Source organism: Pelecanus crispus, chromosome 8 (assembly GCF_030463565.1).
Source record: "Pelecanus crispus isolate bPelCri1 chromosome 8, bPelCri1.pri, whole genome shotgun sequence".
Lineage (NCBI taxonomy): Eukaryota > Metazoa > Chordata > Aves > Pelecaniformes > Pelecanidae > Pelecanus > Pelecanus crispus.
This window is the reverse complement of record NC_134650.1, coordinates 41,507,613-41,531,452: the sequence shown is the minus strand read 5'-3', so window position 1 is coordinate 41,531,452 and position 23,840 is coordinate 41,507,613. Positions and strand designations below refer to the sequence as shown.

Here is a 23,840-nt window from a genome sequence, read left to right as displayed (position 1 = left end):
AAGGATAAAAGTAATTTAATGTATCAAAAACTGTATTAGAAAAGATTTCTTCTTGAACAAAGGCAGTGCAATTTAAGGGAAACGGCATTAATTTACAAGGACAACCAAAAATGATTACTCAAAGAGTGCCACAGAAATATTTCTCATTTGCTACTTGCATCCTGTGCGCATTTCCCCCAGAGCCCCTTGAGCAACGTCAGCAGTCCTCTTTGCACTTCATACCTCAGAACTGCATTGACTGCTTCCGCACACGACACAAATCCCCCCTGCTCATGGGAAAGGCCTTGCAGCACCTGGTGCCAGAACAGAATTTCTGGCAGATAATGTAAAAGTACTTGGCTCCTCTGGTACTCAGATACAGCTTTTATGCTTCAGGTTTTTGCAGTCCTTACACAGAAGACCTAGCGTAGTCAGTCCCAGGATAGCATGTAGTTTACCAGTCCTAAGGGATCACATTTTCTTATGGTTTCAGTGGGAGACAGCAAGTTGGTGTAACAAATACTGCATAGTAAAGCAAATCTGGTTTACCTCTTATTAGTAACAATAATTATTACTGATTATTCCAAACGCAGAAATAGCCTTCAGTCACACTGACAGGTCTGCTTAGGCCAGTGCCCCAACCTCAAAACTGATCAACAGCAAAGGGGATAAAATGGCCTAGAGCATCTACAGGAAAATCATTCTCCTAGTATATCCCTCCTGCACCTGGGCAGGAATCCAGCGGAATCAATTGGATGCTATGTCCGTGTTTAGGTAGGACTCGGGGTGTTAGAGAATTTGGACTTTGACTTTCCAGCTTCGGACCGCAGAAGGCTTTAACTTCTCTAAGTTTTAACCTCAACTTCATGAGGCTGAGAGAAGGGAAGCACTGCATAAAAGCTGAGCCATCTAGATTTCAAAAAAAATCCTAACAGGTCATCTTTTTACAACCCTGGGTTTTGTTTTACTCTTAACACACTAGCAATGGAAGACAGACTTTTGGTAGCCACATCCTGCCTCTTGCTGTAACCACGTTATTCCACCGGAGCTAGCACAGTTACACGGACATGCCCAGAAGCAAGAAATGGCACTGTCATTCTAAAAATAACATCTGATGGAATTCAGCAGTTTCTTACTTATATTTAGAGCCAAAAGATTGTCATTTGCAAACTGTATGCATGACCAGTAAAGTCATCCATGGATAAACACATTACTGTTCATTCCAACCAGAAACCCTGATTATTAGTATGTAAATACCAGTAATCAGTGCTTGGGTTTTATTTACAGTAGAATACTTAGATAACCCTGCATACCCTGGGGGACTTGGCATCCTCACATACAATGCTGAATATAATTGCTAGTGACAGTCCTCTGAGCTGAACACTGCAAGAAAGGACAATATTATTATTTATATATGGCGGCATCCAGGAGTTTCAGATTGGTTTCCTACTGGATTAGTCAGTAAACAGCTACACAGCAAGGCACATTTTATGTGATCCTTTGGACAGGTACCACTAGATGTAGAGAAAAAGAGCAGGAGATGGGATGCATTCTCATTCTTGCTTTACAGATGAGAAATGCAATAGCACAGCAAATCGAACAACCTGTCCAACAGCTCAGAGAAACTTATAGCAGGACCCAGGTATGAACAGCAATTCATAGCATGGTAATCCTATACCAAACATAAATGACCTTTTCTTTTTAAAATCATCCACCATTTTCCTGGGTTGGAATCCCTAATCTCTTAGGAATCATAGCAAAGTCCATTCCCAAGGGGGTCTCTTCTGACAAGATGTAATGTCTTCGGGAGCAGAAAACGTTCCACTCTTCTCATACTTCATTTCTCTATTACTTACCATCTCATTCTGAAGCCCGGGTTTTAGCCTCTGCAAATATTGTAACATAAAATTACAAGAAAAAAATTATTCTGGAGTTTGTATCTCTCCTTTTTTTAGTTATTTTCACTAGCAATCCTCTTTTCTCACTTTCTGTGTCCCCCAGAAAACCATCACCCATAGTGATTTAGATAAGTCAATATTTTATAGTGTATGCTAGTTGAGTGAAATTCTGACGTTATTGATCTATTCTCTAATTAGTTTTCTGCATTTTCAATCTAACTTGAGAAGATGAGGGCTAATGAGTATATCCTGAATCAAAGACACTGAATGTTTAAAAGGTCAAATATTAGAGTAGCAAACATGTTGATTTTTATCCTGCAGAAGATGATTAACATTTAACAAACTGACAGTCAGATGAATTGGAGAAGTGCACAAAAACACCCGGGATGCGCATAACCTATTTTTCTCCTGGCTCAAACTCGTTAGCACACCCCTCCCTTTCCCCGTAGAGATAAGCTTATCTAAAACCCCAGATCAGACTACTTTCCAGCTTTCTGGAGATATTTAAAGCCTAAAACTGATTCATATGACCAGTACTTTTATAACTGGATGAACAACATCACCGAAGTATTTTGAGGCAATTCCACAAAACATTCCTCTACAGCTTTCTGAAGATCTTAATTTGACATTGAGTCTTACTTATTTTTGTGCAAAGTATTCTTAGTATTCATATTTCAAACATCTTGGAATAAAGGCTGATATTGGACTTTTCATGCTTTCCCCACCAAAATAGGAGAATTGAACTCAACCTATGAACTCAAACATTTCACTAATTTCTGTGGAATTCAACTAAGCTCCAAAGCATCTCCAAAGCACTGTGGCTACGCAAGTCACTCTTAAGTCTCTTTTCTAATCCCTCAAGTCATCTAGCTACCTCTGGATTAGTAGCTAGTGTTTAGAGGGCTATACATTTTAATTGTATAGAGGGCATCTAATTAGATAAGCATGATTTGAAAAATGAAAATAAAACTCTTCACACATCTGATTTTTCATATACGATGCAAATTTCTACATATAAGTACAGACTAGATTCTTGCTTCTTGTACCTGGGAAAATTACTAAGTGGCAAAAAATAATTCTCACTTGGACAATTAATTTTACCTGTAACAGGATTTAGCAGTCTTTGAAAAAACTGATCAATTGCTTCACCAAAGGGATAGACATGGTTACAAAATATTCCGTTACAATGGAATTAATCTCCTTTAATATACATATTTTATGTACTACTTGTCATGCAGAACTCCACATGGTGAGTCCTCAAAGAAATTAATAACTTGGATTAAAGTGTTCTGTGGAAATGAAGCATGTCTCATAATACTGGCTTTGGCATAGGAGTCTTGTGTCTCTTTAGCTTCAAAGTCTGTTTGATGGTTTCCTTTTCAAGGTATCCTGTCAATTTATAAAACCAGTATGTTGAACCTAATCTACACATATGATTATTACAGAATTCATTATAAATGTATATGCTTATAGTAGTTTTAGATCCAGTAAAAAGATAGAGATGTAAAGAACTACATTCCTTTGCTTTAAAACCCAACTGTAAACCTGCAGGACTGGCAACTTCTCATACTGAGATAATCACAAAAAAGAACAGAAAAGTAGATTTTTAAGAAGTAAAAATGAAATAAGACTGTTCTGTGCATTTAAACAATTTCAAAGTGAAAAAAAAAAACCTCACTGACATTTAAAAGTCAATACAGAAAGCATGAACAGAAGAAAACTTGCTAATCGAATTAGCTTATTAATACTAACTTAACAGTGGATGAAATATGAATAAAGGGTGAAAGTTAGTGGCTTTCTGAAAGGGTCTGACCTAATGGCACAAGCCAGACCGCAGCCTGATGTGCAAGCTGGGCACTGAAGTATAGCAGTTCGTGATCAGCACACTCTGAAGAAGGCATCTTTTTTTGCGATTACGTAAACTGAGGCCAGCTTTGTAACAGGGGAGAACAAACTACCTAAAAGATACCATCCTGCAAAACTACATCTATTGGAACCAACAGCATCAGTAAGAAATTACCATTTCTAGGATATATTTTTGCAGCCCAAAGGTGCTACAGCAGTTTAAAAAAAAAAAATCACTCAATCTTGCACAAGAAACCTGTCTGGAACCAAACGTGAGGAGAACCCACGTTTCCAAAATGTTTTGATGCCACAACCATACCTGAAGATGGTACGAAGTACACAAACATAGTAAGAAAATGGCAGGAGAAGACACCTACTAATCTCCTGGCATCAAGGAAAGTTTTTCTCTGGTGTTTGGAGAAGTCAGATATACAACACCCCATCTCCTGAAGGTGTCATTTTTCCGGTTCCAGCAGGGGAGATTGGAAAGCGAACACTAAGGTGGACATTGCAGAGCAGACAAACTGAAACGTGATTCTTGAACAAGCGTGCAGGCAGCACCTGCTAAACTCAGTGCACCACAAACAAGTTTTGGAGTAGAGGGAGGGGAAGAAAGAGTCACTACGAGATAACGGTCTCTTCTACCCTCAAAATCCCTTGTTTTCTGCAACAATTAGCAGGGTGTGTTTTTTCCTACCCCCTTGCAAAATTGTGCAGCTGAGGTGCATCCAAAACTCAGGGCTGAATCTCCACCTGGTGTAAATCCTCTCCAGTTCCGTGGAGCTACGACAACACAGCGCAGCAGAGATCCTCACCCAGAGGACATAAGCTCTACCTGCAAAGGCGGAGCAGCGAAGGAAGAGTTAAGCCCTGCCTGTCCGTGACATGATCAACACGGGATTCAGGGAAAGGACGCGTCCTCTGGGGAGCGCAGGGCTGCGACGGGCAAAAAGAAAGGCCTTCAGAGGCTGCAGCCTGCTTTGGTCAGGGAAATTGCTTTTTGTGTATGACTCGCCAGGCTTTTGTGTTTGATTAAGAGATTATGTTCTGAGGCAGCGTCTGGAAATAGGCTCAGGCACGGCACTGGCGCTCTCCTGAGCTGCCGAGGGAGCACATCCATTGCTTCAGAGGCGTTCAGTGGCACAGGGCAGCTCAGCAGCGAGGCACCCTGTCTGGCTGTAAGTGAGACAGCTTGGGTACCTAAAGCAGCCTAGGCTTGGTTATACAGAGCTCTGTGTGAGCTGATTTATCCCCTTCCTTGGCTGCTGGAGATGAAATAGGAGGAAAGCATTTCATCAAATGCAGAATGGCTATGAACTGCTAATATGAAAATAGCAAGTGCAGTCCTGGGAGGTATCAGGTAAAGATTTCAGCAAAGTGGGAAGCATTAATGCCATTGTACAGTATGCTGGTCAGGACCATCAGAAGAGCAGAGTAAATTCTAATTATTCACATTCAGGAAGGACTGACTCAAACACAAGAGCACTATTTAACATGCTCCTACCTGCTAGGTGCAGACAGACCTCAATTCAGTCTACCCATACAACGTTTAAAGGGATCAGGGATGCTGTGAGACCTGTTTTAAAAGGCTCTGGCTTTCATACCAGCTTACTGCTGCTTTGCTGCCAAGCAGCTCAGAGCCCAGGAGATGCGTATGTGTCTGTCCGGACCCGTGCCTGTAGGATGGCCAAAGAAACAGACATCTGACCTTACAAAAAGGGGTAAGAGCAAACAAACCTGCTTTCAGCCTGAAAAACACAGGCCAAGTTGAGATTTGATTCTGAGCTTGTTCTAGCCATGAACACATATCTGTCCTACCAAAAAGATCTGAAAGAAGCGTGCCAAGAGGAAAGAATAGCTAATTTTAATTAATGGACAACATCAGCAGAAGAACAAAGACACATTAACTGGCCACAAATAAAGTCTGGAAATTGAGAAAGATTTCTCACCAAGCAAGACAGAGCAGAGAGAATTTGAAGGGATAAACACATAGGCATTTTTTTTAAGAAGAAATTTAATAATTCTCTTGAAAGGGTTCCTATATGCTGCCTGTGATAGCGGGTGACTCGATTTACTAAGGAGTGCCAGTTCTTTGTCAGATAAAATATCACCACTTCAGTGATTCAGTTTGGAACACATCCTCAAATACTTGCAATTTATGCAGGGGAGACACAATAAAAAAGAGGGTTCCTGCCAAGCAGTAACCAATCCTGCCAGGATGACCTAAATCTGTTGCCAAGTCAGATTTACCCTTCAAATTCAAACATGAGTGCTGCATCTGTAACTTCCTCTGCTTGCACTTCCATTGCTGCTGAGCCTGAAAAGGAAGGTCAGATCACAGCTTCAGGATAGCAATTGATGCTCCTGCATGAAATGCAGTTTAATTTGAGCATCTGTAAGATCAAAATGCTGAAGAATTGGCTAATAATTCTGCCTTGTGTCTGAAGGGCTAAGTGATGAAATTGAAGTGTTTACACAATCTACACAGTTTACCAAGATTGTGGTAAATGACCATAGTTTTGTCCTCTAAATATTCAGAATAGGAAGTACGTAAAGAGCAAACAAATAAGCAAATGGGCATAATGGCTGTCTCTCACAAATCTAAATCCCTGAAAGAATTCATTTTCCAGGTAGACATCACAGAGATAGAGACTACATTTATTAAAGCTAGAAGAGAAGAGCCTAAGGTATTTTGCTTTTTTTTGGTTTTGTTTTTAATACACCAGTCCTGTATTTATACTAATTCAAGTAATCCAGGATACACTTTACAAGTTTACAGTAATAATTTTAAGAGCAACTCTATAATCTCATACAAGCCTGCGCTGTGACTTGCACTGAATGCACTGACTCAAACAGTCTTCATTTTAAAGAACTAATTGCTTCATACAGCAGATCAGTCCCAGCAGGGTGCATGCTACTGCTCAGTTTCCTCAGCACTTTTTCTTCAGTCGCCCCTTTGTTTCACTTGAAAAAAAGACAGTGTATTTGTGAGGGGAGCTACTCCACCACTGTCTTACAGTCATGTCAAATATTAATTACAGCATTTTACAGTTAAGATAGGCCAATATATGTCCTGCAGTAAGTCATATGTTCTTGCAAACTCATATTTCTGAGCTTTAATTTCTATGTATGGATAATAGGAAGTTTTTGAAGTTCAGTGTTAGCTGACTTTCTCCTTATTTTAGCAATCAGTTCAGCAGGACACTTCCGTAGCTTTAGGCATTTAAACGCTATTTGTATTACACAACTCCATCTTTTGTTAATCATCGAACTGCCCTGCTACTACTCAATGTAAGGGTTTAAGCAGAGGTGTTAAGCATCCTGCCAAGCAGAAGCCTGAAAGGGAGCATATGACAACCGCTGTCCTTGTTAGATCTTGGTCAGTAGCAGCTCGAGCAATGATAACAGAATGCTTTGCAGCGTATTAATATCTCGTTCAAGTCTGAAAGTCATGCAGTGCAACTGCGAGCCTGTACCATGCTTTTCTAGAAGGCCCCTAAAGCTTCTCCAGCCTACCTCACTGTCCAGGTTGAGAGCTGAGAGTCAGTCTCTCCTAACTGCCCCTGTCTCAAGAGGGAAAAAGAGGCAGGAAAACCAAACCAACCCCCAAAGCAGCCCCCTTTCCCAAGAACCAACACCAACAAGCCGGCCCTAGCAAACAAAAGCAAATACAGTCTAGTCTCTCCTTTCAAACCCCCTTTCTAAGCACTGCAGCAGGTCCTCCTCTTCAGACAGAAGGCTACAATATACCAACAGTGTCAGAAGCAGAGTTTGTGAGTGCCCACCTCTCCCCTCCTGGTTCGGAGAGACAAGGTGCTTCCCTACAACTAGCCACGTTTCCTACCATGAACGGGGAAGGCTGCACGACGCCCTGACCTTTCAGCTGAGCGGGCGTCAGGGAGGGTACTCATTTGGTATACAGAACAGGATTCAAGTCTCTGTAACAGAGACACAGGTACGTGAGACTTTTTTCAAAACAAGTTATCTTGGTACATTTCCTTTTTCTCTACATCATCTTCTGATGTGTCCTGAACTTCTGGAAATAAGTAAACTGACTTACCTAAAGCATCCTGTCAGACATTAAGGGATAGCATCATATACTAAGCATACCCCAGCCACAGATGGGAAGTCAATTGCTGTAGTTACCTCGCTACCAAAAATATCTAAAAACTAAAATAAGGCCACATAAATAAACTGAGACAATACATAAATAAAGGTCCTAGAGAATTTTCCCTGACTCAGTTTACTGAAAAAGCTGCAGGATCTTCCTAAAGGGGACTGAGGAGCCAGAACAAAGAACCTTACAAACATTTTTGAAGCAACAAGTTCTTTTTCATAAACTGCCTGAAGCAGCTAAAATAATGATCTTGCATAATGAGAAAGGAACAATTACAAACTTCTAGTCCTACAGGGAGCCTATTGTCTCATTAAAGTGTTCTGGAATTTCTATGACATTTAGAAACAAACTGGACAGGTTTCCCACTTGCTGGAAGTGGGAATGTGCCTTCTATCTATTAAAGCAACAGCACAAAAAAATACCTCTTCCCATAGGGAGTTCAGTGCCAGTATTTCATTTGATTAACTAAGAACTTTGTGAGAATGATTTGTTCGATTGAGGTTGTTGATTTTTTCAAAGGATTAACAGAGAGATTATTAGAGCAGTTTAAACAGTAACACAGACCCCTCTGAAATCTTTATGTTTAGTTAGCAGAAAACAAAAAATTCCATGCATCTCCAGAGTGGTATTTTACCTGTAAGACCTATCAAGCAACGGGAAAAGTCTTTCCTTTCCAATTCTAGCTGTACATGTACTAGCCTGAACAACAGGCTGCATGAGGCATTCTCCCCGGTGACACAGCAATGGGCACCCTGCCTCGCGGGCCAGCCAGCCCCGTCTCCCTCTTACGTACAGCCCCCCCGGATCATACACAGACCTCTATCAGTTACTGGCCAACCTGGCCGTTCTTCCTGCACCTCTGGTCTTTTCCCTTGGAAACTCTGTTTTATTTAACTACTTGGCAGGTGATGGATCTGGTTTCTCCTTGGAATTCCTGGCAGCTAGCCAGGACCCATCCTTCCTTTAGCTTCTCTCAGAGAAGGTCCACAAGCAGACACGGCAAAGGACCAGTCAAAAGCTGCTCACTGAGCATCGGCCATAGAAGAGAGGAAGCCTGCAGTTCCTTACAGGAACAGCCCAGCACAGAGGCTGGACGCTAGTGAAGATGACTACATGAGAGCTGGTAGAGCATTAACAGTGCTTCAGGAAGAGAAGGAAGAAATAACAGAGGTGAGTGAGGTTAGAAAAAGGAAGAGAGAAAGAAATTTAGCGAGGACGCTTTATCTTAATAAGGAGAAGGAGTTAATTTTCTCTAGATACATGCACATGCGCAGGGATTGCTTTTTGGGTGTTTTGCTAATTCTATATGCTCAGCCTAGGTCTGTATAGTGTCAGCTGGGCAAATGGCCTTACAGCTAAAGCTGAGCCTTCAATTCCTGTAGAATATACAGTCCCCCTGAATGCGTGGCCTCATGTTGCTTTAACAGTCCTAAATTCCACAGGAAAAGATTTAATATTAAAGAACAATAAAGTCAGCCATAATGCTCTAGGTTGTACTGTGCCGAGGCATAATAAGATTATAAATTCCATTCATTTACAGAAGTATTCCAAGAGGACCATTTACTGCAAGCAGGATTATCGTTAGCTAAAAATACTTTGTACAGGGAACTCATGAATTTATTCCTTTGATTATAGCCTTCTTTTATATGAGAACCTGAAGAAAGGTCTAAGGGCATAGAATTAGGGATAAGGTGTTGGGGCTGCCCACGAGACCTCAGCAGACAACACAATATTAATTTAGCACAAATAAGGCATAACAGGAAAACAGAATAGGTACTCCAATCTGAAAGGCTGAGATCTGCTAATGGTCTCAGGTCATTAAATCTGTTTTACGGAAAAGGACTGCATAATTTCAAATATAAACAAACTCCCCTGCCAGCATCTTAATATTTTGCACAAGCTTAAATATTTTCCAGAGGAGAGAGATTTTCCTAAAAGATAGTTCAAGGAACTGGTAACACAAAATGCTGACTTTTTATTTCATTGTATGGCCCGGCATTCCACTGAATTCATCCTGCTGTTGCTTTGCCCATGCAATGCAATGCCTCCTTACTAACGATCCAAACTATGACATGCAGCAGCCACCACTGACTCAAATTCAGCATTTGTGTGTTTTCCTCAGGGTTGGCATGATAATGCTTTTCATTGCTTTCAATCCCTCTACAACAAAGGGGTGGTGGGGGGAAGTCTTTCACAGAGAAAGCATCACACACACTCACACATGGTATTTGCAGGAGTATTCCAAGAGGGCCATTTACTGCAAGGAGGATTATGGTTACCTACAAATACCTTGTGCAGGGAGTTGATTTATTTATTCCTTTCATTACAGCGTTCTTTTACATAGAAGAAGTACAAGGTGCATAAGTTCAGGAATGCAATGTTTGGGACAATACTTGCTCCTTGATCTGACAACCAATTAGGGGTTTTTGTGTAGAGTTTATTGTCAGAACAGTTTTATTTCACCAAATGCTCCTGCCAACCATTCACGTCAGCATTTTGATGGGAAAACAGATGCAGTTCCTCCCACCCCACATAGGGAAGTCTGATATTGAATCAAACTGCAAGGTCTGTCTCATTTCAGAAATGAAGATGCATCAGACTGCTTCAATTACTTGATGACAAGAAAGTAAGAAAAGTTCCAACTTACCACCCCACCTCCTGCCGAGTGAACCAGCACAGACATGCCTTCTCTTAGGTTAGCAACTTCAAAGAGCATCATGTAGGCAGTTACAAAGTTCATGGGAAACGCAGCAGCTTCAGAAAAACTCATGTCATCTGGGATCTTGTAGACAAATTCTACTGGGGTACATACGACTTCAGCCCATGCATTGTAGTTTACAAAAGCCATGACTCTGTCTCCAATCTACAAACAAGGAAGAAACCAATTGCTGCAACTGAGACTGTAGAGAGCAATTTGCAAGACCTGCAACTCCCTGTCCAAGCTGTGGGTCGCTGACTGACTGTGAAGATAACGATACTCTGCATCTTTGGCAAAACAGCAGTTAAGCTGCTCAGCTTTGGGCTTTTACCATTTTTTAATTGTATTTATTTAAAAAGTTGAATTTAACAAAAACATCCAAACAAAGTTAAAGCCACCTCTTCTTTTTTGCTACACTGCTTCTCTGATGGAACAGTCTTCCATCATCACTAATACAGATCATATTTTGCTAGCAGAGCTCCTAAGTTAACAAATGGGGCTGTAAACAACAAAAACAGAATTCTTACTAATAACCAGGAAATTTGCTTACAGAAAAAAGAAAAAAAAAAGGGAAGAAAGATTATAATGATATTGATGAGATGCATGGAATAAACAAAACTGCACCTAAGATAATTTTCACTTTGCTTTCTCAGTCTCCACACTAATTTAGAGCTACTTTTCCTCTCTGCAGATTGAGAAGGGGAGGCCTTGTACTCTGGTAGATAGAGCACATGAAAGGGTTCAGAAACCACCCATTTAAAAGATAAAACCATCTGTATCCACTCTCTATTTTTATTATCTTAATAACTGATTCTACCAAAACATTTCCATGATTGTCATTTCTACAGCCATGTGTCAGAGCAGAATTTGATCCTGCAACTTCAAATAAGCCACTTCAAACATCAAAAATGTATCTCTGGATTCTGAGGCACTACTAAGCCTACAAAGTGAGTCTGACAGGGTTTAAAGGAGCAATGAAATACTCTCTTCAAATGCAACATTTCTCTACTCTTTTTTTTTTTTTTTAAAATATATAGTAGTGAAAGGGTATTTCACTATGGAGAAATCATAGAATCATATGATAAAATAAATAAAGATTTTATGCTAATATTTGATACAGTCAGTTGCTCCTAGGAACCTTTCAGAGGTCCAGGCACATCAAATTCATACATTTACTGTAGAGTGGCCTTCATTGCAACTTCAGGTTTTTAAAATGGAGATAGTGACTCCCCACAGATGGACAAGAATAACAACAAGGCAACTGGAGCTCTGAGGCTCCTGCAGGGGTACAACCAGACTTGGAAAGCAACACTCACGTGAAAGGAGAAATGGGTCTCCTGGGGCTACTAGGGAGAGCCACAGTGAGCAAATGTTTGGCCAATATATATTAAAACCTTCATAGGCATGACTCTTACAAACTCTTGATAATGGCTTGCCCCAGCAGCCCCTACACGTCTTTTACCTTGTCTTAGACCTCTTTGCCTTTCTATAATACATCAAGAATTATAGCATCCTTAACCATGAAAGGAGCTCTTCAATAGAGCCACAGTATAGGTAATAAGGCAGGAAGAGCATCAAACTTCAGGACTTCATGTTTTAACTAAAACTAACAGAAGCTGTCCCTCTAAAATACCTTTGCTTATCTGCCTGATATTCTCTATCTTACATTCTACTAATACCCACTAATGCTTTAGAAATAGTACAGGTTGTTCTTGGACTATTTCAACTATATTCCACAGCAATGGACTAAAGCACAACACTTTTACCTTCAGGCAAACGTTTATAGCACAAGCACTTTTTGGTCTCCCAAGTACTTGTCATCACTTTGGCTTTGGGATATTGCGCGTTTGCTAAAAGCTAAGGTGCTGCTGACAGTTCTGAAGGGTTTGTCTCTTTCAGAATGAGAATGCTGAAACAGAACTGTCATTCCAATTTCACCGAAATGCCATCTCCTTTCAAAAAACACATTCAAATTAACAATGCCTCACTGGTAACCACTCTGTGGTTCCCTTTCTGTTAGAGAAGTGTCTAGAATCTAAAGTCTGCTAGGATTAATTAGTGAAGATGTTAATATGACCTACATCCTTGCAAACAAACATAAATGATTACCAAAAAAGAACGCAGAAAAGTCCCTCTTGGTGATTCCCAAGGGATTTCTTAATAATAAATGCCATGTTTTACTACAAACACGATACAGAGCCTAGTCATCATGTCAGATTAGGCCATAGCTCCTGAGGATCATCCTCACAGCTAGAGAGAGTGCAGGCTTCATACATCTGAGCTCAGTAGAAATCAGCTGTTTCTTTTAACGGGAGAAGGAATAGGCATTTACACCATTTTTCCATAAAAAAAGGCCTTCTTTCAATGTAAAATGTGTTCTTACACATCACTGCCAAAATGAACTTCCATCCAATGCTGTCATTTGTCATACAATAACGCAATCACAGCAAATGAAGACAATAAGTGGCTGGCATTAACTCAGGTAGTACAGACTAAGGGCCAGTAAGACGCATTTTTCTAGACCATGAAATCCCCACAACTTTAATGTAACTTGAACTGGAAGAGATCTACAAAGGGAAAGAAGGTCAAAAGATGTAAGGTGCCATCTTTGCCATTCCTGCCGTCACTATGGACGGTGGTAGCAGCATATGTCAAGGAGACGAGCATCTGGCACACTCCTGTTCTCCGCAAGAAATCCACAAAGAAACTGATAGAATGTTCTTGCATCTTCCTCATGGTGTGTTCTCCTGCTGATGGGTTCATACCTGCGCACAGCAGTTATTCTGAGTGTCGACCCTTCTTCTAGATCACTCGAAGACTACCATGGCTATGCAGATTATATGCAAAAAATAAAATACCATGGCTCGTTTCAATTTCAGGGAGTACACCAGAGCATAAACATACTCTACAGCCAGAACAAAGATATAACTTTAAAAGAGACCCAGTATATTCAGTCAGGTGCAATGTTATTCAAACAAGCACCATATGCTGTAGCCTCATGATGCCCTTTAAAAATAGCACGAACTTTTAAACTGAGAATGCTGATCTAGAGCAGAGACTTTCCATAGACCTTTCATAGACTATTCTTTGGTATGGAGCGTAACTATAAAACACAGATACTAGAGCAGAACAGCTCAAGCAATAGGTTTTTTTCAAACAGAAAAGTTATTGTTTGTCACAAAAAGCACTGAAAGATTATGATTTGTTTTGAGGCAGAGATGGGGCAGGAGGGGGAAAGTAGCGAAATGTCCTAAGAAGAGCTCATCACTGAGGCTCTACTAGAAACTAAATTGGCCATTATCTGTACTCAACTGAGAAATTTTACAGCTCTTTTAGAAGAGCAAAAATGTTACCTTTAAATAAAAATATTTTAGGTAATTGCCTTCTTAAGATCAAGATACAGTAAGAATTCAGAAAATGCAATTACCTGATGACATGACTGACTCAGCAAATAGCTAAGATAGAAAAATTTTGAAATAAAAACTGAGTTAATGCACGTCAATCCTATCTACTTATGGAATAAAATGCAAGATTGCAGGGTGCAGAGATGTTTAACATCAATAACGGAATAGACGGTAGGACAGAATGCTGTTTATATGTAATAAGAGATACCGAAGAGTACATAATGCCAACCAGTTATGAAAGCTTTATTATATACATTAACTAGTTGTCATTTATCACTATTCTGTTAGGTGAAATAGATCCTTTTGCTGAATGATCAGAATAAGCCACATACCCAGAATCAGGGTCCCAATTTTATCTGCATCTCATGAATGCACATGGCTGGAAGAAGCAATGCTTATTGTGGATGGGGGTCTCATTAACTCAAGACCAGAAGCTGGAACTAGAATCAGCAGGGCATGGGCTTTGAGGAACAGAGCAACGGTGACAGCAAACACGGTCAAGAAGAGAAACTTAACAAGTTAACTCAATTTCTTTTACTTTCTTAACACACATCAGTCATTCTTTCCAGTTCCTACTTAGCTGTCAGGATACACACATGGCACAAGTGGCTTTTCAGGAAGAACTTGAAGCAGATGACTGGTGGCTTTAGAAACAAATTCAAGAGGTCATTCTCATGCTTGGGAAGCAGCAAGGAAAAATTGCCCTTTCAAATCTCAACAGGGTGGTGAAGGCTGCTGTTGCTGGCAGACCAGAAGGGATTAGGGACAACATACTCAGTGAACTGGTGATTATTTAGTCTTGCTCTGCAAATAAAGAAAATATTACCTCAAATCCTTTCACGCTATCTCCAAGAGCTTCTACAATTCCAGAGCATTCAAACCCAGGAACAAGTGGTGTCTTCGGAGGGTTGTCGATATTCCCCTGTCGCACCATCAAATCAATAAAGTTCAAACCACTGTAAAACACAGGAAAAAAATAAAATCAAGACTATTACCATAGATCAAAGCAGAGGAGGAAAACTTGACCTGAGTATATGGGAAAGCTAGAAGACTTCAGGGCAGCATTAAAACGCTGGGCTCCACAGCATAAGAGGGACCCAGCAGGCATTCACATTCTTCATGCATGGAACAGACCGACTTTACACTGCGCTCCAACAGGCCTTGGGGCAGAGGAGTATGCACGCAAGGCAACCACATCTGTCATTAGCCCCAAAGCTTGCAAGACTGTTAAGGAGTCACATGTAGAAATTCACAGAGGGCATTTAAAAATTCAGTACTATGAAACATTATGATTTCTATGAATGCATTACTAGCTTCTGTAATGAGAACACTACCAGTTCTCTTTAAGAGGAAAACCCCAAACCTCACACATTATAGATGTTTTGGGCCAAGAGCAACCTGACGTAACTGTCCTAACCTCTGATGTGACTCCAGAAATGAATCTTGTGTTTGTCCCAGGCAGGAGTCCAAACTTTGGCACGAACTTATTAAGTATCAGATAGGCTGTTGCTTTTAAAGTGTTCCTTCTGGATCACTTTTGTACAGTTTTGCAAAGGTCATTTAGGTCTTTGGAGCCCTCAGGGTTGCTGCTCAGAAAAAGGACAGGTCTCGCCCTATAGTCTCATTTTGCAAAAATCTTGAAGCATCTTTGCTTCATCTTTTATATGCTATCCGATTTTATTAAGTAAAATTTTGTGGTTTTCTAGGCAGCCGCAAAACAACCAACCAAAAAAAGGCACTGTTTATCTACTATGTGCATAGACTGATTGCCGGCACAAATGCCATACATAGTTAAAACTTCTAAAACTCCTAACTAGCTAAAATATGCTCCAGCATTAATCCATTGTTCTAAAACACAGCCCTGCATTTACTGTTAGCCGAAATTGCTGCATACTAACTCCCCCGACTCTATGAAGCTACTCACACAGCCAGTCCTACTCATGCGTATGATACCAGCAACTGCTTGGATACATAAAATTACTGATGTGCACAAGTATTTATAAGATGGAGCTTTAGTCATATACTAATCAAGACATAAACAGATTGAACAGACACAACAAACAAAAAGACAGAGTAGGCACACCACCTAAGCATGAAGACAAGACAGCATTCATGAGATGTAGGTCACGGGGCAGGGGAGGGGGACGGGAATTCCACCAAGTGCAAATATTTGTAATTGTGGTGGAGGGTTTAAGAGCAACCTGAACCCACACCTTTGAGCTCTGTAAAAGCAAGATTATAGATTATTTTTGAAAAACATGACTTTGACATTCTAGCTTGACAAACTCAGGAGAAAAACAAAAACCAAACCAAAAGACACCCCAACATGCTCATACACAAAGCTCGTAACATTAACCATATGGAAGGTTAGGAGGGGTTTGGCACAATGAAGTTGGGAGCTTTGAAATTATTTTAGAAAGGCCACTTCTTATCCCGTGGCTAAGACCACCTCCTACATCTGTAGGACGTAATGTTAATAATGAAAGAGGAATTCCAAACAAGAAAATGCTTGCAAGGCAGTCATTATTTGGGGAGGAGGGGACAACATCAAAACCAAAAACCAACCACGAAACCACAAACCCCACACCACACATGGTGGCAGCCATTGTCTGTCTACATTAACTTCAGTGATGATCTTTTGAATACATCTTTCCACACTGCGGGCATTTTACAAGAAGTTAACTTTTTCTACATTCCTGCAAGAAGGCACAGCCGGAGGCAGAACTGTGATGCGGAAACCTGTTTAGGAACACACACCATGACGTCATAACAAGCAGGCAACAAGCAGACAGATGGATATGGCAAAGACCACAGCTATTTGGTAATGACACATGATTACAAATACATTATTGCAGCTCTTTCTAGAAACATTCATTCTTACGAAATAACTTGTCAGACAATTTTTGAAAGGGCACATATTCCGTTTTGCATCTAACGACATAATACTAGCAATTCAGTTCTGTTCTAGTTCCATTTCTCTTTCGTCTGTCTTTATCCTCAATAAAAGGCAGCAATATTAAATAAAAATAGAGAGTTCACCTCTATTACAATGAACTTACAAGACCTGATACTAGAACAGGTATGATAAGGAGAGAAAAAACACTACACAAGGTATGTAATACCTAAGTCACATGTTTTTCTCTGGAACATAGAGTGTGGATGGATCAGCATTTCTAATCATTTCTAGTCACTTTCAGAGAGTTTTTCTTCATTCACTTCACCTTTCGTCTCCTATATGTCTATGTGTCATCACACCTCTGTTACTCTCACATGTGTGTTTGTTTCCATTCTTCTCCACTTTCAAATAAGGACAGAAATAAGTTGTTTTATTTTACCTGTCTAATTTGAACAAGCCTTATCAACACCAATAGACCTGAAAGCACAATTATGTTGTATGGTAAAACCAGCAATTTATATTATTTTTTTCCCCCTTTGAATAACCTGGAGGGCCCAAAGATGAACGGCTAGTTTAGTAACTACCTCCAAGACGCCCAACCTTATCACGTCCTTCGCTGAGATTCAACCTGCAGCAGACACAGGGAAAGGGAAGTTTGGCTGCACAGAACATCACAAGAAAATGTGTCTCATGAAGAGTGATGGTTTTAGAGAATAAGCACAATTTATTTCTCATATCAGTACAAACCAGCATAACCTGTTCTGGTGTGTAGCCAGAGAAAGCAACTTCTGGACTTCAAGTAAGGGCATGTGCAGAGGGAGAACTGTAAATGCAAAGTGATCCAGTGACAAAAAGCGCACAATTTCTTGCAGTCATGTGGTTTTAATCCTAAACCAAGAGCTGGATGCAAATGAAGATAGGGAAGGATATAAATTACCAAGATCAATATATTGACATAGGGGTTCTGCAAGAACCTGTCTGAAAGAGCAGGGATATTGGTGTGAACTGCACAGACTGAATTACCTGTGCATCTCTGGAGGCAGGGTTTCTCCAACATGGAAGGATCTTTCAATCTGACTTTCTAAGTCTGCAATGCTCTGCCTTAACATCAGTTTTGAGGATCTGGACTATTATTTTCTATACTTGTGGTTTAGCTTTGCTGCAGTTTTATTTTCGTTTAAGTGTGGAAAGTCCTGCGGATAGAGAGCTGTATTCTAGACTTCTTTCACCATCAGACCAGCAACAGTCAACTTGGTTCTCCTTGCTCCGTCCCATGCCCTCAAGGATGCCCAATACCTTCCATTGCAAAATACCAAATCATATAGACTGTCCTTCACACTTCGGTTTGGAGAGGTGCTGCTTTTGATCTGTCTGTCTTATTTCACTGTAAGACCCCCCTGAAATTAATTACTGAAGTTAATGAAATACAACAGAGCAAATAAGAGGACCACTGAGTTTTCTATTCTTAAAATCCTTTCTCTTACCCCTAGCCAGCAAATTGCCTGACAATCTTTAAAAAAAAAAAAAAAGTGGAAAGGTTTGAAGCGATCAGAAACACCCATGGCGTATGAACAAGACTGCCTTTAAGAACAAAATTGATACACTGTCCGCTACTCTGCTATACTTAGGATTTCATTTGCTACCAGTTTTTTCAAGTGCTGTTATCTCACAGTCACAGAGTCAGAAGGGTCACTTCCTCCTCATTCCTCATGACGCACATGTATAGTGGCACAAGGAAGAAATAATTATAACAGAGAAAACGAAAATAAAGGGAGGTAATTACAGGACACCATTCCTTATTCACACACCCCATCTGAAACACTGCTTCGGTTTGTTCTAGCTACTTGTCTAATCTTTTAAACAATACGTATACTACTGTTCTGCAGACTCCAAATTACAATACGAACAAATACAGCAATTTCAACTGCTCCGTCATTATCAATCAAAAATTATTTCAGGAAATATGCAGAAGCTGTGACTCAGCTTGGACATCGATGGCTGTTCCATTTCTTAGTCACTGAATGAGGCTAACACATGACTCATCTCAGCTGACACATTTTCAATTGGATCATTGATATTCCAGACCTTCAAAAGAATTATTCATCTGGCTTAGTGCTTAATAGCAACATATCCCCCATCTCCGCCATTTATAGTACCATACTACAAAATGCATACATATGTTTTAACTGGTGTATACATATGATTCAACTGGTTTCATCCCCCAGTGAATGCAGAGACCACGTAGAACTTGCGCTTTTTACTAGTATATACCATTTATCATGCATGCACACATTCTTCTTAAAATAAAGATTGTTTTTCTCCACAAGTTAATGGAGAAAAATAATCATCACCTCTAACGATGCTCAACTGCAAAACTGATTCAACTAAAACCATTATTTGTCATCAATATGTCTTACTAGAGCAGCCCATCTTTGGTGCGTTCAGCACTGCGTGCATTAACATGTGCATACTACACTGGGCAAAGCCAGCAGACATTTTTCTCACTCAGTCTCCCAGACTAGACCGCAAGTCCATCATCATCCCGATCAATCTTCTGTATTTACAGACTCGGGTCAAGAAGATCGGCAAATTGATTTTGCCTTGTTTGGAAGCACACTTTGGTGACCTGATCACATTTCAGCCCTACGGCCATTTCCAGCCAGGAATGACAAGCAGAGGCTATACAGCCTACAGGCTCCTCTGGCATGAAGGGAGGCTCCCAAAAACACACGTGGTATTGTGCAACCTGGCAGTAACTATGAAGCAGTTGAGCGGGTCTAGTGATGTCAAACAGCACGCGTGCAACTCACACAGCTCGCTAGTGATAATGCAACCCTGGAAAGCAACTGCAGTTGTAGCAGAGCTGAATATTTCTATTTTACAGCCAAGTGTTCTTTTACAGGTAACATGCTATTTGTGATACACACATCGACTACTTCGATGAAAGCGGAATTCACACAGGTACTGGAGAGTGCTGTAAACGCCTCAGGCATTGAAAGGGATATGTCCACGTGCTCAGAACATTTGAAGTTCTGCACGTTAACTTTTGTTAACTCAATGGCTGGGGGGGGGGGCAGGAATCACTCAGAAAACAACACAGCCTATTCTCAAATGGAGTTACAGCCCTGCTTGATAGCGAAATGAGGTACCCAGCAGCTACTGTGCTGCCATTATTTCTTATATTCACCTAGCATGGAATTTCTTGCATTTCCCATTGTGATTAGTAGAGGAAAAAGAAATAAACAAATGAGAATGCAAAAAATCTCAGCCCTTCATTTATTAGTCCTCATTCAGATTGACGGATATCACCATTTTCCATGGGCAACACCCGGGGGGGGGGAGGACATTCACATAGGTCACAAACCTTATGATCCCCATTCAGCACAGGATGGAAAGCCCAGTGTCTGAACAGGCCAAGACATCCAGCTACGTTAACCTACTGGGATGTTCCAAGATCTGAGGCACATCCACTGGATACATCATTCAAAACAAGCTCACTGCCCCATACCAGTATAATTTTTAACGCAAGTTACTTCTAAAATAAACAACTTGGCCTTCACCTTGGAATTTATCTTCCGGAAGCACCGTGTTTTCACATAGCAGAAGAGGACAACAGAAGATAAATCCCTGCCTGGGCGAAGTTAATTTGGTCTTTGGTACACATCAAGTTGTGTAGCAAGATCATAATGTTGCTTCTGTCACTTAAAAAAAATAATCCTGTTTTCGTGAATGAACATGTGCACTGAGAACCAGCTATCTAGGAAGAACAGTCTGCTCCAATTGTCTAGGAAAAAAAAAAAAATTAGCCTTCTAGGAAGGCTCGTTTCAAGATGCTAGCAGATTGCTAGCCACTTGTCAGCTGGGCACAGGAATTAAACACTGGTAAGTTATCCTCAGCTCCAGCTACGCTGCCACACCAGCTCCGAAGAAAAATTATGACGACTACGAAGTAAGTGATTTCCAAGAGCAAAATAACAGCCAGCATCAGAAGGGAAAGGCACAGGTGCTGAGCAACACACGCAGGCTGGCATCCACATTTCTCAGGAAGAAAACAACAAAACCCTGAACACAGTCGGCCAGGTTCCCCCCCCCCCCCACACACACACAATTCCTCCCTGCTGGTGCCGTGCAAATCAATGGCAATCCTCCTCCTCCATCGCTGCTGCCGCCAGCACGGCAGCCGCCGGCCGCCCTCCGTGCCCGCCTTGCGCCGGGCCGCCCGCAGCTCAGCCCGGGGCCCGGGGCGGGGACGGCACCCGGGCGGCGGGGGCAGCCCGGAGCGGGGCTCCCGGCCGAGGGGGAAGCCACAGGCGAGGGAAGTCGGCGCCACAGCCGCCCGCCCGCCCCGGGCAGCGGGAGGGGAGGCTGCGGGGCTCCCGGCCGCAGCCCGGCCCGCGGCAGCCCCCGCGCCCCCCCGGGGCCGGGCGAGCCCCGCTGCGGGGCACCGCGGGGGGACGCCCCCGGCCCCCGCCCGCCCCAGGGGGCCCGCACCCCGCCCGCCCCCCGCGGGGCTGCGGCCCCTCAGCCGCCCCAGAGGGAAGGGGAGGGCGAGGGGCGATACTGGACCAGGCTTTGACGCGGATCTTCAGCTCCCCCTCCTGCGGCTCCGGCATGGCTTTCTTGGACACGCGGAGCTTGTTGAGCCCCCCGAAGGCGGACAGCACCACGGCTCTCATCTCCTTCGCGTCCCCAGCCCGCAGGCTGCCGGCGGCGCTGCCCTCGGCGCCTTCCTTGCCGCCCTCCTTCTCGATCATCTGCTCCGTCTCCTCCGCTCGCTGCGCTCCCTCCTTGGCCATGGCGGGGCTGCGGCGGCGCGGCTGCCGCCGGCTGCTCCTCCGCCTGCTCCTCCGCCGGGCGCGCTGCCGCCGTCTGGAATGGCCGCGGGCGCGGCGCGGAGCGGCACGGCACCGCGGAGCGGCACGGCGGTTCGCCCGCCGCCGCAATGCACCGACTAGCTGCGCAGCACCATCCGCCGCCCCGCCGCGGCGGGAGGCGGCCCCCGCGGGCCCTCTCTGCTTGCCCGGCCGCCGGCGCGGGGAGCGGGGGGGGAAGCGCCGCTGGCGCCGTGCGGGGAGCGCCCGGGGCCGCCGCCGTGCCCAGAGTCGCACCTGCCGCCCGGGCGGGGCGGGCGTTCCCCCGAGGCGGCCTCGGGCGGGTCCCGCGCTTCGCCCCGCTCTGCGGGGCTGCCGGGGCGGGGGCGGCCCCCGGGGACAGCCGGGCGCCTCCGCTCACGGCCGGGCCCGCCAAGCGGGGCGAAGCGCCTGGCGCCGCAGTAGGAGCCGGCGGCCGCCGCCCTGCCGCCCGCCCTGCTCCCGCACCCCGGCCAGGCACAGCCGAAGCCCCCGACGCTGTCATCGTGGGCCCGGGCACGGCCGCCAGGCCCCGAGGGGCTGGGCGCGCGAGCGGGGGCCGGCTGAGGCGTTGTCCCATGGGAGCGGCCTCCCTCGACGCCCCCGCCGCGCCCACGCACTGGCACCGTGGCTCCCAGCTCCCTGAAGGCGCCCGGCTCTTGGGCACGGCTGGGAAGCGGGCGCGCACAGGCACTCCTTGCCCAGTCCTCGTCTCGGAGCGGTTCTCAGCACCAGCTAAGTGAATAGTCTAAGCATCGGGAAAATCCTGCAGGTGCGCTTGCAAGCAGGAGCCCCAAGCTTGAAACTCTGCCGTAGCGAACGTCTAAGCCCTTATACAACAGGTCTCTTCCCGGTGGTCGGGGCCGGTGCTTGCTGGTTTCCGCAGGGAGCTCAATCCTTCGATGCGAGCGCAGGGTGTGCTGTTAAGGCATCGCCAAGCTGGAGCTTCCCAGGACTGGCCTGGCTTGGGGGCCCTAACGAGGCTCAGGCATCGGCCCGTTAGCTCTGCGTTAACGAGGGTGGGTGCCTGCAGCTTCACCCCTGACAGCTGAACGCGGGTTTTGGGGGATCGCTAGTTGTGGCTCCATGGGTGTCTAAATTTTGACTGTTCGGTATTAGATGCCTGCATGTTTGTTGATGGCCCCTCGCTCCGAATAAATCCGCTTCTCGCATGCCTGAAATGATGCATGTATTCATGGAGTTTCAAAATTGATTGCAGCGTGCTGTGTGCATAGCGAGCGTTCCTGCAGACCTCTTTGTGGACACAGTTCGTCCATCAACCCCCCTGCAGCAACTGAGTTCTTTCGGAATCGTGGTAGGGATTATCACCACCACAGCTCTTGGGGCTGTGGATTTGTTGTGGTCTGAGTTCTTCAGTATTCCTTAATTTCACAACATGCATTTATTTCATCTTGGGTTTTGTAGTCAGTGTATTGTATTTAGAGGAAGCAAAAAAAAAACTTGGAAATGTCTTAGCTATAATGAGTAATGGGGTAAAACATTTTCATTCACATTAACAAACAAAGCGAGATAGTGGAGGAATGGAGAGAGTTTTTGTATTTCTTTGTACTTAGTATGTAACACTTTTGGCGGTTTTCTGTCTAGTCCGTAAGAAGTTTGCAGACAAAGTATTTTTTAAAGCCCGTTTCTGAGAGTTTGTCATCTGAGCCTGTCATAAATGAAGCAGTAAACAAATACATGTTAGGAGCAAGGGAGGAGTACTAGCCACAGGGAAGCTTCACTAGCTTCATTATCTCAAGAAGTTGAAACAGATTTTATCAAAAGTGAAGTCTGATACCTCAAACGCCTCTTACGTTGTCCTTACGATATGTTTTGGACAAAGATTCAAACCCGGCTCATTAGCACCATCGAGAATTTTCTATGTGATGTGTTAAAGCGATGCCATAACAGCCTGTGGAGGGATCTAGCCTTTTTAAAGGTCAGGAAGATTTTTTTTTTCCTCCCTTGCTCCTCTGGTACTACTGTGAATATTCCCTTCCCTGTCGCGTGTACTTGGCTAATTCAGTGCTGGAATAGGGAGTACAAAGTTCTGTCACTTCAGATCTGGCCATCTGAATGCACGACCAGGCGGGCAGCAGCTGAATAAAGAATAACATGCAGTTGACTCCAAATGATTCACTCAGCTGGCATCT

At 43.4% G+C, this 23,840-nt stretch overlaps 1 protein-coding gene across 1 annotated transcript in view; it reads right to left on the bottom strand.

Annotated features, from left to right (window-relative positions):
* VAT1L (vesicle amine transport 1 like) overlaps window positions 1-21,633 on the bottom strand; it is a 59,602-nt gene extending 37,969 nt beyond the window's left edge. Inside the window, exons 1-3 of the mRNA XM_075715553.1 lie at window positions 21,404-21,633; window positions 14,768-14,897; window positions 10,487-10,702 (exon numbers count right to left, since the gene is read on the bottom strand). Coding sequence (XP_075571668.1) covers window positions 10,487-10,702; window positions 14,768-14,897; window positions 21,404-21,633 — 576 coding nt within the window. The remainder of the gene's footprint in view (window positions 1-10,486; window positions 10,703-14,767; window positions 14,898-21,403) is intronic.
* Between the last annotated feature and the right edge of the window lie 2,207 nt (window positions 21,634-23,840).